Genomic DNA, 14,449 nt, shown 5'->3' on the forward strand with positions numbered 1-14,449 from the left:
CAATATCTAGAATCGTTGTATAGGCCATTTTTTTCATTTGAGAAAGCTTGAACAAAATGTAGTTCAAATTTCACAAGTATGTGACATAGTTTTAGAAAGTCTATATGAGATTCAAAAAGTTGTAACTAGTGTCTGATAAAAATTTCTCAAATGAGAAAATGAGCTATGTAACAATTGTAGATCTTGCTGAGATGATCAAACTTGGTATTTAGAGTTTTTTCATCTGAGGTCATTTAGTGTCTCATTTGAGCAAGTTTGACCAAGTCAAATTTGGTCAAATAAAAAAACAACACTTTGACTCTAGTATTATAAACTCTAAATGACTTCAAATTGAAACGTTTTGAATACCAAGTTTGTTAAACTCAAAAAGATCTACAATTGTTGTTTTGGTCAACTTTCCATTTGAGAAAGTTTGGACGGTTCAAATTTGTGATTTTTAAATTTCGACGCCTACAAACTAGTTTTCGGGACCCTAGATTGTCTCAAATTGAAAAGTTTTGAATACCGAGGTTGTTAAGCTCATCAATATATACAATCCTTATATAGGCCATTTTTTCATTTGAAAAAGTCGTAGAACAAAAAATACTACAGTTTCTTTATTTTTATAGGTTCAACAAAAAATTTCTGTCAATTTTGGTCAAAACCGAGAAAAAATTGAAACATTGACGTTACAATAATGTGATAATAAATTTTCTATCGAATAGTATTAGTTTTATTAATTTTAAGTTACAAATATATTTTTGCATTAACAAAATACTTAGTATTAGTAACATTTATATTCTATATTCATAAAAGAAATTAAAAACTTTAGGTTACAAAATTTTCCTATTTTCAATAAATAATTAGTTAATCAATAGTATTTTTTAAAATAAATATTGCAAAGTATTGAAGTTGCTATGGAATTAGTTGATTAACCTAGTATTAAACAAAATCAAAATCACAGGCCTTTCCAATTACGCTGGCGGGTTGCCAAAATTTTCAGGCCTTCAGTCCCGGTCCAGACCAAGAACCGGGACTAAAGGGTGGGCGGCAATTTCGGTGCCCGCCAAAAAATACCTTTAGTCCCGGTTGGTCTTATTAGTCGGGACTAAATATCCTTAAGTCCCGGCTGGTGTTACCAGCCGGGACTAAAGGGTCCCGGGCTATATATATCGAACGTCTGTTATGTTCATCTTCGATCTCGCCTCCGTCGCTCAGCCCCGCCCGGCCGCGCCATCCGCCGTCGTCGAGCTCGTCTCTGCCGCGCCGCCGTCGTCGTCTACCCCCGCCTAGCCGCGCCATTCTCCCGGCCCGCATCGCCGCATCCCGTCTCCGCCGCCGCACCCGACCCCACCCTCCGTCGCCGACGCTTCCCGCGCGTCCACCGTACGGCCTCTGTCGAACTCTTGATCTGCTGCTCTCGATCGGCCATGTTTTTTAGATTTTTTTTACAAAGTCTCGACTGTATGTTAGATTAAAATGTATTAAATTTTAATTAGTAGTTTATTGTTAGTTTTTTAGTTATTTTTTAGATAGTTTTTGATATATTAGATTTAAATGTATTAAAATTTAATTAGTATTTTATTTAGATAATTTTTTTAGATAGTTTTATTATAGTTTTTGATATATGTTAGATTAAAATGTATTATCTATTACTAGTTTATCTAATTTCATGTTAGATTTATTTAATTGGATTTAGTAATTATATATTCTATCTCTCTATATATATTATATCTAGAGAGAGATTCTATATGTATACATATGTACTTAATTATTTCTATATGTATATATACATGTACTTATTTTCATGTGTTGAGAGAGAGAAAATTGTATCTAGAGAGACATTCTATGTGTATCACATGCATATCTAGAGATATAGACATGTGCACTTATTTCTATGTATTGAGAGAGAGAAAATATATTGTATCATTCTATGTGTATATATATACATGTACTTATTTCCATGTTTTTGGATCGAAAGTGTTTTTGATTCGATTCCAAAGCCTATACCTTATTATTGTTTATCCTTATGAAATATTATGCGTTATTATATTTAATTGGATTTAGTAATTGTATATGTGTTATCACATGTACTTATGTTATGTACCATAGTAATTCTATCTATGTGTTATCTTGAAGATACAAATGGTTGCTCCGGATGATAACTTGAGTGATGACATAATGGCGGATATTATCAACGCCGGCACCAATGTGGATGTAGATGACACGAGTCAGTACTTTGCTGATTATGAGGATATCCTGAATATGCCGGTGGTTGAAGATCAACAAATTGTCGTGCAAGAAAATACTGGTGAGGTATATTCGATTATCTATCATCTCTTATAGATGCATGCGTACGTATATTTGTTGTTAATCGTTGTGTTTCTACTCATGTAGCCGGTCTCTGGATCTACATCAATCACCGACAAAAGTAGGAAAGTTCGAGGGCCAAAAAAGCCATTAGAGGGTCGTTTCATAATATCAGAATTCGACACTGACACCGGCAAACCATTGGGACCACATGCTCAGACATATGTCAATCAATGTGGGTTCGTTGTAAGGGATAGGATCCCAGTTAGTGCTCGTGAATGGAAGCAGAAGATATCCACTCCTAATGTTAGTTTTGTATCTGATCATGACAAGAACCTAGCTTAGGAAGATATCACTCAGCATTTCACATTACAAGCAAATGATGCTTTGAAGGAGCTAGTGAGGGATTAGACAATGAAGAAGATGGCAACATTGTTCCAGAGTTGGAAGAAGACATTGTATAAAAAGTTTATCTTAAAGAATGCTACGCCGACTTTCAATGCTAAGGCGTTTGTCAAGTTGGAGTCCCATTGGGATGCCTTCGTAGAATACAAGACATCTCAAGACAGTGAGGAACATGTGATGAGGAATCGGTAGAATGCCTGATAGAAGCAATACCATCATCGCATGGGATCAGGTGATTATAGAAGTGCTATTCCCAAGTGGCAGAACCTAGAAGCAGAGATTACTGCCAAGGGAATCATACCTGAAACAATAGAGAAGAACTGGCCTCAACGCGCGAAGAATTGGTTCTACGCTCATGGGGGAAGCCTAGACCCAGACACTGGCAAGCTAATTTTTGGCCAAAAAATTGAGAGAGCAACACAGAGACTAGCTCGTGCTAGGGAAGAAGCTGATAGTGGTGTTTTCAAGCTCAACAGAGAGAAGGATGAATTGACATATTCCCTAGAGAATCCCGAACACGGTAGTCGAACAAGAGGCTATGGGGCGGTTCTGTGGCTACACGTATTCCCAACAGACAAGGATACCTACAGAAGCCGCTAGAGAAAGAAAGATGAGGAGGCTGAACAAATCTATGCATTGGAGCAATTTGTTGATGAGTCACGACAAGCATTGCTTGAATCACGTGAACGAGAAAAATCTCTTGAGGCAAGAATGCAGAAGGAGATCAAGAGGCAAGTGCAGTTGTGCGTCACTATTGTGCCCGTATGATACAACGATGCATGTTTAATATATTATGTTTTAGAGACGGATATTATGTAATATGTTATGACTTCACAATTGTAGATCTTGTTGAGATGATCAAACTTGGTATTCAGAGTTTTTTCATCTGTGGTCATTTAGTGTCTCATTTGAGCAAGTTTGACCAAGTCAAATTTGGTCAAATAAAAAAATAACACTTTGACTCAAGTATTATGAACTCTAAATGACTTCAAATTGAAAAGTTTTGAATACCAAGTTTGTTAAACTCAAAAATATCTACAATTGTTGTTTTGGACAACTTTCCATTTGAGAAAGTTTGGATGGTTCAAATTTATGATTTTTAAATTTTGACGCCTACAAACTAGTTTTCGAGACCCTAGATTATCTCAAATTAAAAAGTTTTGAATACCAAGCTTGTTAAGCTCATCAATATATACAATCCTTATATAGGCCATTTTTTTCATTTAAGAAAGCTTGAACAAAATGTAGTTCAAATTTCATAAGTGTGTGACATAGTTTTAGAAAGCCTACATGAGATTCAAGAAGTTGTAACTAGTGTTCGATAAAAATTTCTCAAATGGGAAAATAAGCTATATAACAATTGTATATCTTGCTGAGATGATCAAACTTGGTATTCAGAGTTTTTTCATCTGAGGTCATTTAGTGTCTCATTTGAGCAAGTTTGACCAAGTCAAATTTGGTCAAATAAAAAAACAACACTTTGACTCTAGTATTATGAACTCTGAATGACTTCAAATTGAAAAGTTTTGAATACCAAGTTTGTTAAACTCAAAAAGATCTACAATTGTTGTTTTGGTCAACTTTCCATTTGAGAAAGTTTGGACGGTTCAAATTTGTGATTTTTAAATTTTGACGCCTACAAACTAGTTTTCGAGACCCTAGATTGTCTCAAATTGAAAAGTTTTAAATACCAAGTTTGTTAAGCTCATCAATATCTACAATCCTTATACAGGCCATTTTTTCATTTGAGAAAGCTTGAATAAAATGTTGTTCAAATTTCACAAGTGTGTTACATAGTTTTAGAATGTCTATATGAGATTCAAGAAGTTGTGACTAGTGTTTGATAAAAAATTTTCAAATGGGAAAATGAGCTATGTAACAATTGTAGATCTTGCTGAGATGATCAAACTTGGTATTCAGAGTTTTTTCATCTGAGGTCATTTAGTGTCTCATTTGAGCAAGTTTGACCAAGTCAAATTTGGTCAAATAAAAAAACAACACTTTGACTCTAGTATTATAAACTCTAAATGACTTCAAATTGAAAGGTTTTGAATACCAAGTTTGTTAAACTCAAAAAGATCTACAATTGTTGTTTTGGTCAACTTTCCATTTGAGAAAGTTTGGATGGTTCAAATTTGTGATTTTTAAATTTCGACGCCTACAAACTAGTTTTCGGAACCCTAGATTGTCTCAAATTGAAAATTTTTGAAGACCAAGTTTGTTAAGCTCATCAATATATATAATCCTTATATAGGCCATTTTTTCATTTGAAAAAGTTGTAGAACAAAAAATACTACATTTTCTTTATTTTTATAGGTTCAACAAAAATTTTCTGTCAATTTTGGTCAAAAACCGAGAAAAAATTGAAACATTGACGTTACAATAATGTGATAATAAATTTACTATCGAATAATATTAGTTTTATTAATTTTAAGTTACAAATATATTTTTGCATTAACAAAATACTTAGTATTAGTAACATTTATATTCTATATTCATAAAAGAAATTAAAAACTTTAGGTTACAAAATTTTCCTATTTACAATAAATAATTAGTTAATCAATAGTATTTTTTAAAATAAATATTGCAAAGTATTGAAGTTGCTATGGAATTAATTGATTAACCTAGTATTAAACAAAATCAAAATCCCACGCCTTTCCAATTACGCTGGCGGGTTGCCAAAATTTGAGGCCTTCAGTCCCGGTCCAGGCCAAGAACCAGGACTAAAGGGTGGGCGGCAATTTTGATGCCCGCCCAAAAATACCTTTAGTCCCGGCTGGTAACACCAGCCGAGACTAAAGGACATTTAGTTCCGGCTGGTAAGACCAACCGGGACTAAAGGTCCAACCCTTTAGTCCCGGTTGGTCTTACCAGCCGGGACTAAATGTCCTTTAGTCCCAGCTGGTGTTACCAGCCGGGACTAAAGGGTCCCGGCCTATATATATCGAACGTCTGTTCTGTTCATGTTCGATCTCGCCTCCGTCGTTCAGCCCCGCCCGGCCACGCCATCCGCCGTCGTTGAGCTCGTCTCTGCCGCGCCGCCGTCATCGTCTACCCCCGCCCGGGCGCGCCGCATCCTATCTCCGCCGCCGCACCTGACCCCACCCTCCGTCGCCGACGCTTCCCGCGCGCCCACCGTACCTCCGTCGAACTCTTGATCTATCTGCTGCTCTCGATCGGCCATGTTTTTTAGATTTTTTTACAAAGTCTCGGCTGTATGTTAGATAAAAATGTATTAAATTTTAATTAGTAGTTTATTGTTAGTTTTTAGTTATTTTTAGATAGTTTTTGATATATGTTAGATTTAAATGTATTAAAATTTAATTAGTATTTTATTTAGATAGTTTATTTAGATAGTTTTTTATTATAGTTTTTGATATATGTTAGATTAAAATGTATTATCTATTACTAGTTTATCTGATTTCATGTTAGATTTATTTAATTGGATTTAGTAATTATATATTCTATCTCTCTATATATATCTAGAGAGAGATTATATATGTATACATATGTACTTAATTATTTCTATATGTATATATACATGTATTTATTTTCATATGTTGAGAGAGAGAGAAAATTGTATCTAGAGAGACATTCTATGTGTTATCACGTGCATATCTAGAGATATAGACATATGCACTTATTTATATGTGTTGAGAGAGAGAGAAAATATATTGTATCATTCTATGTGTATATATATATACATGTACTTATTTTCATGTTTTTTGATCGAAAGTGTTTTTGATTCGATTCCAAAGCATATACCTTATTATTGTTTATCCTTATGAAATATTATGTGTTATTATATTTAATTGGATTTAGTAATTCTATATGTGTTATCACATGTACTTATGTTATGTACCATAGTAATTCTATCTATGTGTTATCTTAAAGATACAAATGGCTGCTCCAGATGATAACTTGGGTGATGACATAATGGCGGATATTATCAACGCCGGCACCAATGTGGATGTAGATGACATGAGTCAGTACTTTGCTGAGTATGAGGATATCCTGAATATGCCGGTGGTTGAAGATCAACAAATTGTCGCGCGAGAAAATACTGGCGAGGTATATTCGATTATCTATCATCTCTTATAGATGCATGCGTACGTATATTTGTTGTTAATCGTTGTGTTTCTACTCATGTAGCCGGTCTCTGGATCTACATCAACCACCGACAAAAGTAGGAAAGTCCGAGGGCCAAAAAAGCCATTAGAGGGCCATTTCATAATATCAGAATTCGACACCGACACCGGCAAACCATTGGGACCACATGCTCAGACATATGTCAATCAATGTGGGTTCATTGTAAGGGATAGGATCCCAGTTAGTGCTCGTGAATGGAAGTAGAAGATATCCGCTCCTAATGTTAGTTTTGTATCTAATCGTGACAAGAACCTAGCTTGGAGAGATATCACTCAGCATTTCACATTACAAGCAGATGATGCTTTGAAGGAGCTAGTGAGGGATTGGACAATGAAGAAGATGGCAACATTATTCCAGAGTTGGAAGAAGACATTGTATAAAAAGTTTATCTTGAAGAATGCTACGTCGAATTTCAATGCTAAGGCGTTTGTCAAGTTGGAGTCCTATTGGGATGCCTTCGTAGAATACAAGACATCTCAAGACAGTGAGGAACATGTGATGAGGAATCGGCAGAATGCCCGACAGAAGCAATACCATCATCGCATGGGATCAGGTGGTTATAGGAGTGCTATTCCCAAGTGGCAGAACCTAGAAGCAGAGATTACTGCCAAGGGAATCATACCTGAAACAATAGAGAAGAACTGACCTCAACGCGTGAAGAATTGGTTCTACGCTCATGGGGGAAGCCTAGACCCAGACACTAGCAAGCTAATTTTTGGCCAAAAAATTAAGCAACACAGAGACTAGCTCGTGCTAGGGAAGAAGCTGATAGTGGTATTTTTAAGCCCAACAGAGAGAAGGATGAATTGACATATGCCCTAGAGAATCCCGAACACGGTGGTCGAACAAGAGGCTATGGGGCGGTTCTGTGGCTACACGCATTCCCAGCAGACAAGGATACCTACAGAAGCCGCTAGAGAAAGAAGGATGAGGAGGCAGAACGAATCCATGCATTAGAGCAATTTGTTGATGAGTCACAACAAGCATTGCTTGAATCACGTGAACGAGAAAAATCTCTTTAGGCAAGAATGCAGGAGGAGATCAAGAGGCAAGTGCAGCTAGCAATGAGTCAAATGCAATCACAATCAATGCCGGGAGTCACCATTAGCCCCGTTGGTCAGATGAAAAGCAGTTGTGCTTCTACGGAGCTACCAGTTATTCAAGACGATGTTGGGTGGCGCTTCCCTGTTGATGATATTATCAAGCCTCTAACAACATGTGAGCTGCACATTCCAGATGGTAATAATGCATCAATCATGGTGGCTGTCGGGGTTGTATCTCCAATAGACCGAACGAAGACACCAAGAATCCATGGGTCAGTTATTCAACCTGGATATGCTAGCGTCTTGGTCGATAGAGTGCTCAAAGGTTACAGCAATGTTCCTCTTGACATTGAAGGCGGTGATGGGGAGAAAACACTAGGAGAAGCAGAGAAGACATTTATTCAATGGCGCAAACGCTTCATCATCATTCTTGGGGCGCCACCGCTTCCCCTACCTCACCCTAGGTACGAATGAAAGTGAATAAAATATTATTTTCCATTAATTTTCTATTGGCTTTAAAAATAATTGACACACAACTTGTTTTTGTAGCAGGGTCTCCCCCCAGCCTAGCCTAATCATTCATTCCCCATCTCATCACAGCATCGCGGGGGGCGAGACGACTTCATCCCCATGGCGATCACCAACTCCTACACCGGCCCCATCGCCTCCACAACGATCTCCAACTCCTACACCGGCCCCACCGCCTCCACAACGATCTCCAACGCCTCCACGCCGGTCTCCACCAACACCGGCCTCATCGCCTCCACGCCGGTCTCCAACACCGCCCCACCCCCTCCACAGCGACGCACTACAAAGACGTCTAAGGTCCCGGCGGCAAAGAAGACCCCGAGAAAAAGAGTTATTTCTCAAGAAATACTTCCTGAAAAGACTGATGAGCAAATAGCAGCTGAAGAAGACAAAAAAGTGAAAGATTTTTTTATAGATATCAAAAACAAGAGTCAAGCGAAGCTTAAGGAGAAGCCGTACTTTTACATACCACGAGATGTGCTGAGGCAGAAGGTCGATGCACACAAGAAAAAGATGATTGAACTTCGTAAGCCTTCGCCACTATCTGACTATGACCGCTCCCTCGTGAAGTCACATAATGCAGATAAGAAAAGGAAAAGAGCATCAGGAAAGGATGTCCCACAGCTCGGACAACAGAAGCAACCAATGCAAAATCTTGTTGTTGCTAATGAATATGGTTCCAACATAGAAGTCTATCGACCAGACAACTCTGGAGAAGTGTCGGTTCAAGCCCTTAATACTTTTTTTTCAAGATACTGGTTTAACCTTGGATCAATTGACGGGCAAAGCTCCAATCCAGAACCTGGAAGTTGATACCTGGAAGACTTATAAATATGGCAAAAGTCTGTACAACCCTGCAGCTCTGAATGAATTGGGTACGCAAATGTACTTGCTCAACAAGTGGTACATGCAGGCGTGTGGCAGGGGTGAGCAGTGGATCTTTGTCAGATTTAGAGACCATCATTACTTCCGTGGCGATGACATCTTACATATTAGTTTTGAAGAATTGCATCAACTATACCACATGGACGCTCTGGACAAATCAATCATTAGCTCCTTTTGTTTGTAAGTGATTCTTACTTTTATTTAATAAACTTACTTCCATGCGTACGTGTATATAATTATCCTCACATGTAACTTATATTTATATACAGATTCCAGATGTCAGAGCTCTAAAGAATACAAGACACCGGTGTAGGCTTCATTGATCCTTATATCGTATTCAAAACTGGTATTATTGTCAAGGAGCGGTGGGTATCGAAGCACAGGAGAATATCATGATGTTCTTCGTGAAGTAGCACGACAAGACAACAATACTTTTCCCGTACAACTTTGAGTAAGTGTTAATAATAATGTAGTCTACACATTTTATGTAATATCAATACAACTTATATGCATATACGTGTGTGTATAAACCAATGCAGGTTTCACTGGATATTCATTGTCATTGAGTTAAACTCAAGTCGGTTAGTAATCTTTGACTCGTTGAGAAAAGAGCGAGCACTATACCAAGATATGATAGACATTATCCAGGGGTAATTTTGATCTCTCGCACACAACTATTATTGAATAGACTTTGCTATAATTTATTAACGATCGTACATTATTGGTCGCACAAGGTTTGAAAAGAGTTTATTCGGCTACATCCCAAGGATTGCAAGGCACCACTTAATGTAGTTGAAATACCAGTAAGTTGTACTATATATACTTCCCCACGTGTTTAATTACTATATCGTACTTCAATTTACGTGTGAGATGATAAGAATAATCTTCTTCTCGTACAATGGTGTTTGCGGCAGGAACCAGGTAATAACTTGTGTGGATACTACGTTTGTGAATTTATCACTGCGCACATAAGAAGAACTCCTAAAGATATCCTCAGAGTACGTATATATCAATTTTTTATTTATTTTTAAATGAATATATATATATATATATATGTGTATTAATACTTTTCCTTTTATTTCAAATGCAAGACTGAATGGTTGAAACGAAGGGTCATGCAAAAAGACCATCTGAAAGCAGTTCAAGAGTCAATAGCAGGATATCTTCTAGAAAAAATGCTAAATTCCAACGGCGAGTTCTACTTTGATCTTAAGGAATAAATGATGTAAATTAAATGTTTATTGATATCGTTATTTTCGAGAACAAGATTATGAAAGTGTTGTATATATACATATATATATATATATAATATATATAGGTTCATACTTTATTCAAATATAATAATGCTCGAGATGAGAATTAGATGTAATTAAATGCGTGCGTGTATTTATATTAGCAGCGTAGAATACATACATTAAAAACATATTATATATTAAACAAATACGTGTAACTGAACTGAAAACAAATTAAACAAAAAGAAAAGGAACCTTTAGTCCCGGTTGGGGTTACCAACCGGGATTAAAGGGTGTGGCCACGTTTGCTCAGATGGAGGGAACACCAACCGGGACTAAAGGTCCCTCTTTAGTCCCGGCTCGATGACCCAGGACTAAAGGTGGCACCTTTAGTTCCGGGATCGTTGTCCCGGCGCGGTAATCGGGACTAAAGACCGTTACCGCCCAGGACAACAAGTCCATTCTGTAGTAGTGTGACCTTCACCAGGTTGCGGTGCCTCAGCTGGCTGATGATGGTCACCTCGGAGGCGTACTCTTTCCTCCCCTGGCTGGAGCTCCTCGACACTCTTTTTATTGCCACGTGTAAGTTCAGCTGGTCCAGGAAACCACTGTACACCGAGCCGAAGCCACCTTCGCCGAGCTTCTGGTCGTCTGAGAAGTTGCCAGTGGCAGCCGCTAGCTCGTTGTAGCTGAATCCTTTTGGTCCAGCTCCGTTCCTGAATTGTCCTTGCATGTCTTGGTCTGCTGCGTTGGCAATAATGGCAAACCTCTCCTTCCAGCGGCCAAAGACGACGCACAACCGCACAACTATATGGCAAGGGTTAACAAGAAGAAGATGGCACTAGCCGCCGCAGCCACATCCAAGCCGACGATCAGATACATCTTGGCCTTGGTGTCTTTTGGAGCCCCTGGTAGATCATATGTATATATACACACACATTAAAAAAAGATCAGATCCCGTTTTCTTCCATTGCAAAAGAAGAAGAAGAAGAAACTTAGATCAGTCTTGGAGGAGATAATAATAACATAACGGAAAATTATTTACTGAGATATTAAGCATACCGTCTGGTGGTGGCTCTGGCACCGTCATCAGCGTGATCGGCTCATGGTGGTATTTGGCATAGCAGCTTAACCCCCTCAGAGAAGCAGCGGTGTGGTTCAGGTAGCTATCCAGCAGATGTTGCACGACGTCATTGAGGCACTTGGTGCACTCCTCTGTCGTCAGGTCCCTCCTGCACTGCACTAGCCCGTGCACACCAGCACCGGTCGTCGGGTCCTTGTAACTTTCGTTGTTGTCCAAGGCGGGTGCTGTCGCGGCTTGTTCAATGAGCCTCTTCATCATCTTCCACCGAGTATTGTTCATGCTCACCGTGTCATGGGCATACACGTCGACGTCCTCCCCAGCCGAATGTTGCCAATCGGAGGTATATGTGTGGAGGCAAAGTAGTACTTGTCGGAGTAGTGGAGAAGGCATTCTTTGTACAGGAGCGCCCCTGTCCGGCCGCACGAACGCCGTGCTCATCATATAAGAAGGCGACCTGTCCAGGCACTTCTTGCAGTCGGCTCAGGTGGTGTCGTCGAAGAACATGATGACTCCGAAGGCCTGGTCATTCGGATCGCCGAAGGTGGTGTTGAAGAACCCGGCGTTCGTGGCGGCGCCGGCCCTGAGGCTGTGGACGAGACCCTCTCTGTTCGCCTGGAACATGCTGCCGGCGATGATGCTGCCGCCTTCTGCCGGGGAGAACTCCCTCTTCCTCAGCGGAGTGTAAAGGTCCTCAGCAGTAGCGCACCCAGTCAGGAAGCTGGCGACGATGAGGAGAACGAGCGTGGCAGCGAGATGAGGACGGCGCCAACCATGACCAGCCGCCATGCATGATGGCCGTGTTAGCCCCTGGATCTCCGGTACGGAGATATCCGATCACTCACTAGTGTTGCTGAGCACTTACTAGCGATGCCGACCATGAATTGTCGTTGCTGACCACACACTATGGCTAGAGGTAGAAGAAGGGAGGGAGAACAGAGCATACACACACAACAGAGACATCAGTGGCAAATTTGAACTCTCTGTTTACTGAGTTGCAACGACAAACTATATATACAACTCTATCCATCTAGTCTTAGTACAGCTGTCATGCTGCTACAGTTACTAGGTGTGACAGCAGGGCTGATTTTGACGCCTACCCCTGCTGTGGATACAGTGCGGCAGGTGAGCCGTTCGGCGTCTGCCCCTGCAGCTGCTACAGTGCAACAACAGGGAGCCCTTTTCGGCGCTGCCTTCACCTGTTGCGCAATCACACAAAGGGATAGAGAAGATTATCTAATAATTCTTCCCATAATCCTTCTGCTACCCTTGAACCCCCTCCATGCCGATTAGTTTTTTCAGCTCCGTGAGTCGAAGACGGCTGAGTGGCTTGATGAGGACGTCGACGAGTTACTGACCAGTTTCAACGAACTCGATGACGATCTGCCCTCCATCGACACAGTCCCTGAGGAAGTGAAACTTTGAGTCGATCTGTTTGCTTCGGTCGTGGAGAACCAGATTCTTCACGAAGGCGATGGCGGGCTGGTTGTCCACCATCAGTGTTGGTGGGTGAGCTTCCATACCGGTTAGCCCACCTAGTAGCTAGCGCAGCCACACAACTTGGCACGCCGTTGTGGCCGCCGCTGCGTACTCTATCTCGCACGTAGACACCGCCACCACCTTCTGTTTCAGCGACAGCTATGAAATTGGAGCTAACCCGAGGAAGACGAGCACGCCAGAGGTGCTCCATCGTCTGTCGATGTCCCCCGCCATGTCTGCATCATTGAACACAGTGAGCTGCAGCCTGCTTCCACCTATTTTGGGGAACACGATCCCTTGCTCCACCGTCCCCTTAACGTAGCGTAATAGCCGCTTCACCATAGCCCAGTGATCCTCTCTAGGATCCTCTATGAAGCGACTGACGTAGCCCATGGCGAACGCAATGTCCGGCCTCATGTGGACTAGGTAGCGTAGAGCGCCAACAATGCTCCGGTAGAGTGTGGCATCCACCTTCGCCGCGGTGCTGGCCTTCGTCAGCTTCAGTCGCTCCTCCATCGGAGTCACACATGGCTTGCACTCAGCCATGCCGCTCTGCTCCAACAGCTTCGAGGCATACACGCTCTAACCGAGCGTGAGTTCCTCTGTCCTCTGTCTCACCTCGATGCCGAGGTAGTAGGACAGTGCGCCGAGATCACTCATTCAAAAACGAGCCGCCATCTCACGCTTGAATCTATCGATGTCCCCCGCACGCGTGTTGGTGACGATCAAGTCGTCCACATACACACCGACGACGAGCTCCTCCTTCCCCGTCGCTGTGTGTAGAGCGCGTGCTCGGTTGTGCACCGTTGGAACCCAAGCTCGCCCAACGTGGTGTCAAGCTTGGTGTTCAATGCTTGTGGGGCCTGCCATAGCCCATAGAATGCCTTGTGCAATCGGAGCATCCCTGTGCTCCGCTCCCTTGATGGCGAAACCCGGAGGTTGCCTCACGAAGACCGTCTCCGCCAGCTCGCCGTTGAGGAAGGCTGATTTTATGTCCAGGTGATGGACGCGATAATCCTTTGCTGCTGTCAAGGCTAGTAGCAAGCAGACAGACTTCATGCGCGCTACTAGCGCAAAGACTTCCTCAAAGTCAATACCCTCGCGCTGGACAAAGCCTCGGGTGACGAGGCGCGCCTTGTGTTTAACAATGGCGCCGAGCTCGTCCTGCTTGACCTTGTACACCCACTTCAGGCCGATCGGACGGTATCCTGGAGGTGGATCGACGAGCTCCCATGTCTCGTTTTCCTCGATCGTCTCCATCTCCTCCAGCATCGCCTGTTGCCAGTTTCCATCGCGCTCGCTCAACACGAACGTGGGTGGTTCCTCTGCGCTGACGAGCAGCAGCTCTTGATCATTGA

At 41.4% G+C, this 14,449-nt stretch overlaps 2 protein-coding genes across 2 annotated transcripts; both read right to left on the reverse strand.

Annotated features, from left to right (window-relative positions):
* Positions 1 to 10,958: 10,958 nt before the first annotated feature.
* LOC136543098 (cysteine-rich receptor-like protein kinase 37) lies at positions 10,959 to 11,894 on the reverse strand. The gene is made up of 2 exons (XM_066535651.1): positions 11,594 to 11,894; positions 10,959 to 11,338 (listed from the first exon to the last, which is right to left on the reverse strand). Exons 1-2 carry the CDS (start codon positions 11,892 to 11,894, stop codon positions 10,959 to 10,961), a joined length of 681 nt encoding a protein of 226 aa, XP_066391748.1.
* A 1,356-nt stretch (positions 11,895 to 13,250) lies between these two features.
* On the reverse strand, positions 13,251 to 13,607 carry LOC136543099 (secreted RxLR effector protein 161-like). Its single transcript, XM_066535652.1, has one exon. It carries the CDS (start codon positions 13,605 to 13,607, stop codon positions 13,251 to 13,253), a length of 357 nt encoding a protein of 118 aa, XP_066391749.1.
* Between the last annotated feature and the right edge of the window lie 842 nt (positions 13,608 to 14,449).

The sequence above is a fragment of the Miscanthus floridulus genome, chromosome 3 (genome assembly GCF_019320115.1).
Source record: "Miscanthus floridulus cultivar M001 chromosome 3, ASM1932011v1, whole genome shotgun sequence".
NCBI lineage: Eukaryota > Viridiplantae > Streptophyta > Magnoliopsida > Poales > Poaceae > Miscanthus > Miscanthus floridulus.

Bases quoted from the DNA above. Each gene is read 5' to 3' on its own strand.
- LOC136543098 (XM_066535651.1), bottom strand. From the start codon at position 11,894: ATGAACAATACTCGGTGGAAGATGATGAAGAGGCTCATTGAACAAGCC. The intron at 11,339-11,593 runs GTATGCTTAATA...CTTGCCATATAG, and splicing joins GCCAGAGCCACCACCAGACG to TTGTGCGGTTGTGCGTCGTC.
- LOC136543099 (XM_066535652.1), bottom strand. From the start codon at position 13,607: ATGGAGGAGCGACTGAAGCTGACGAAGGCCAGCACCGCGGCGAAGGTG.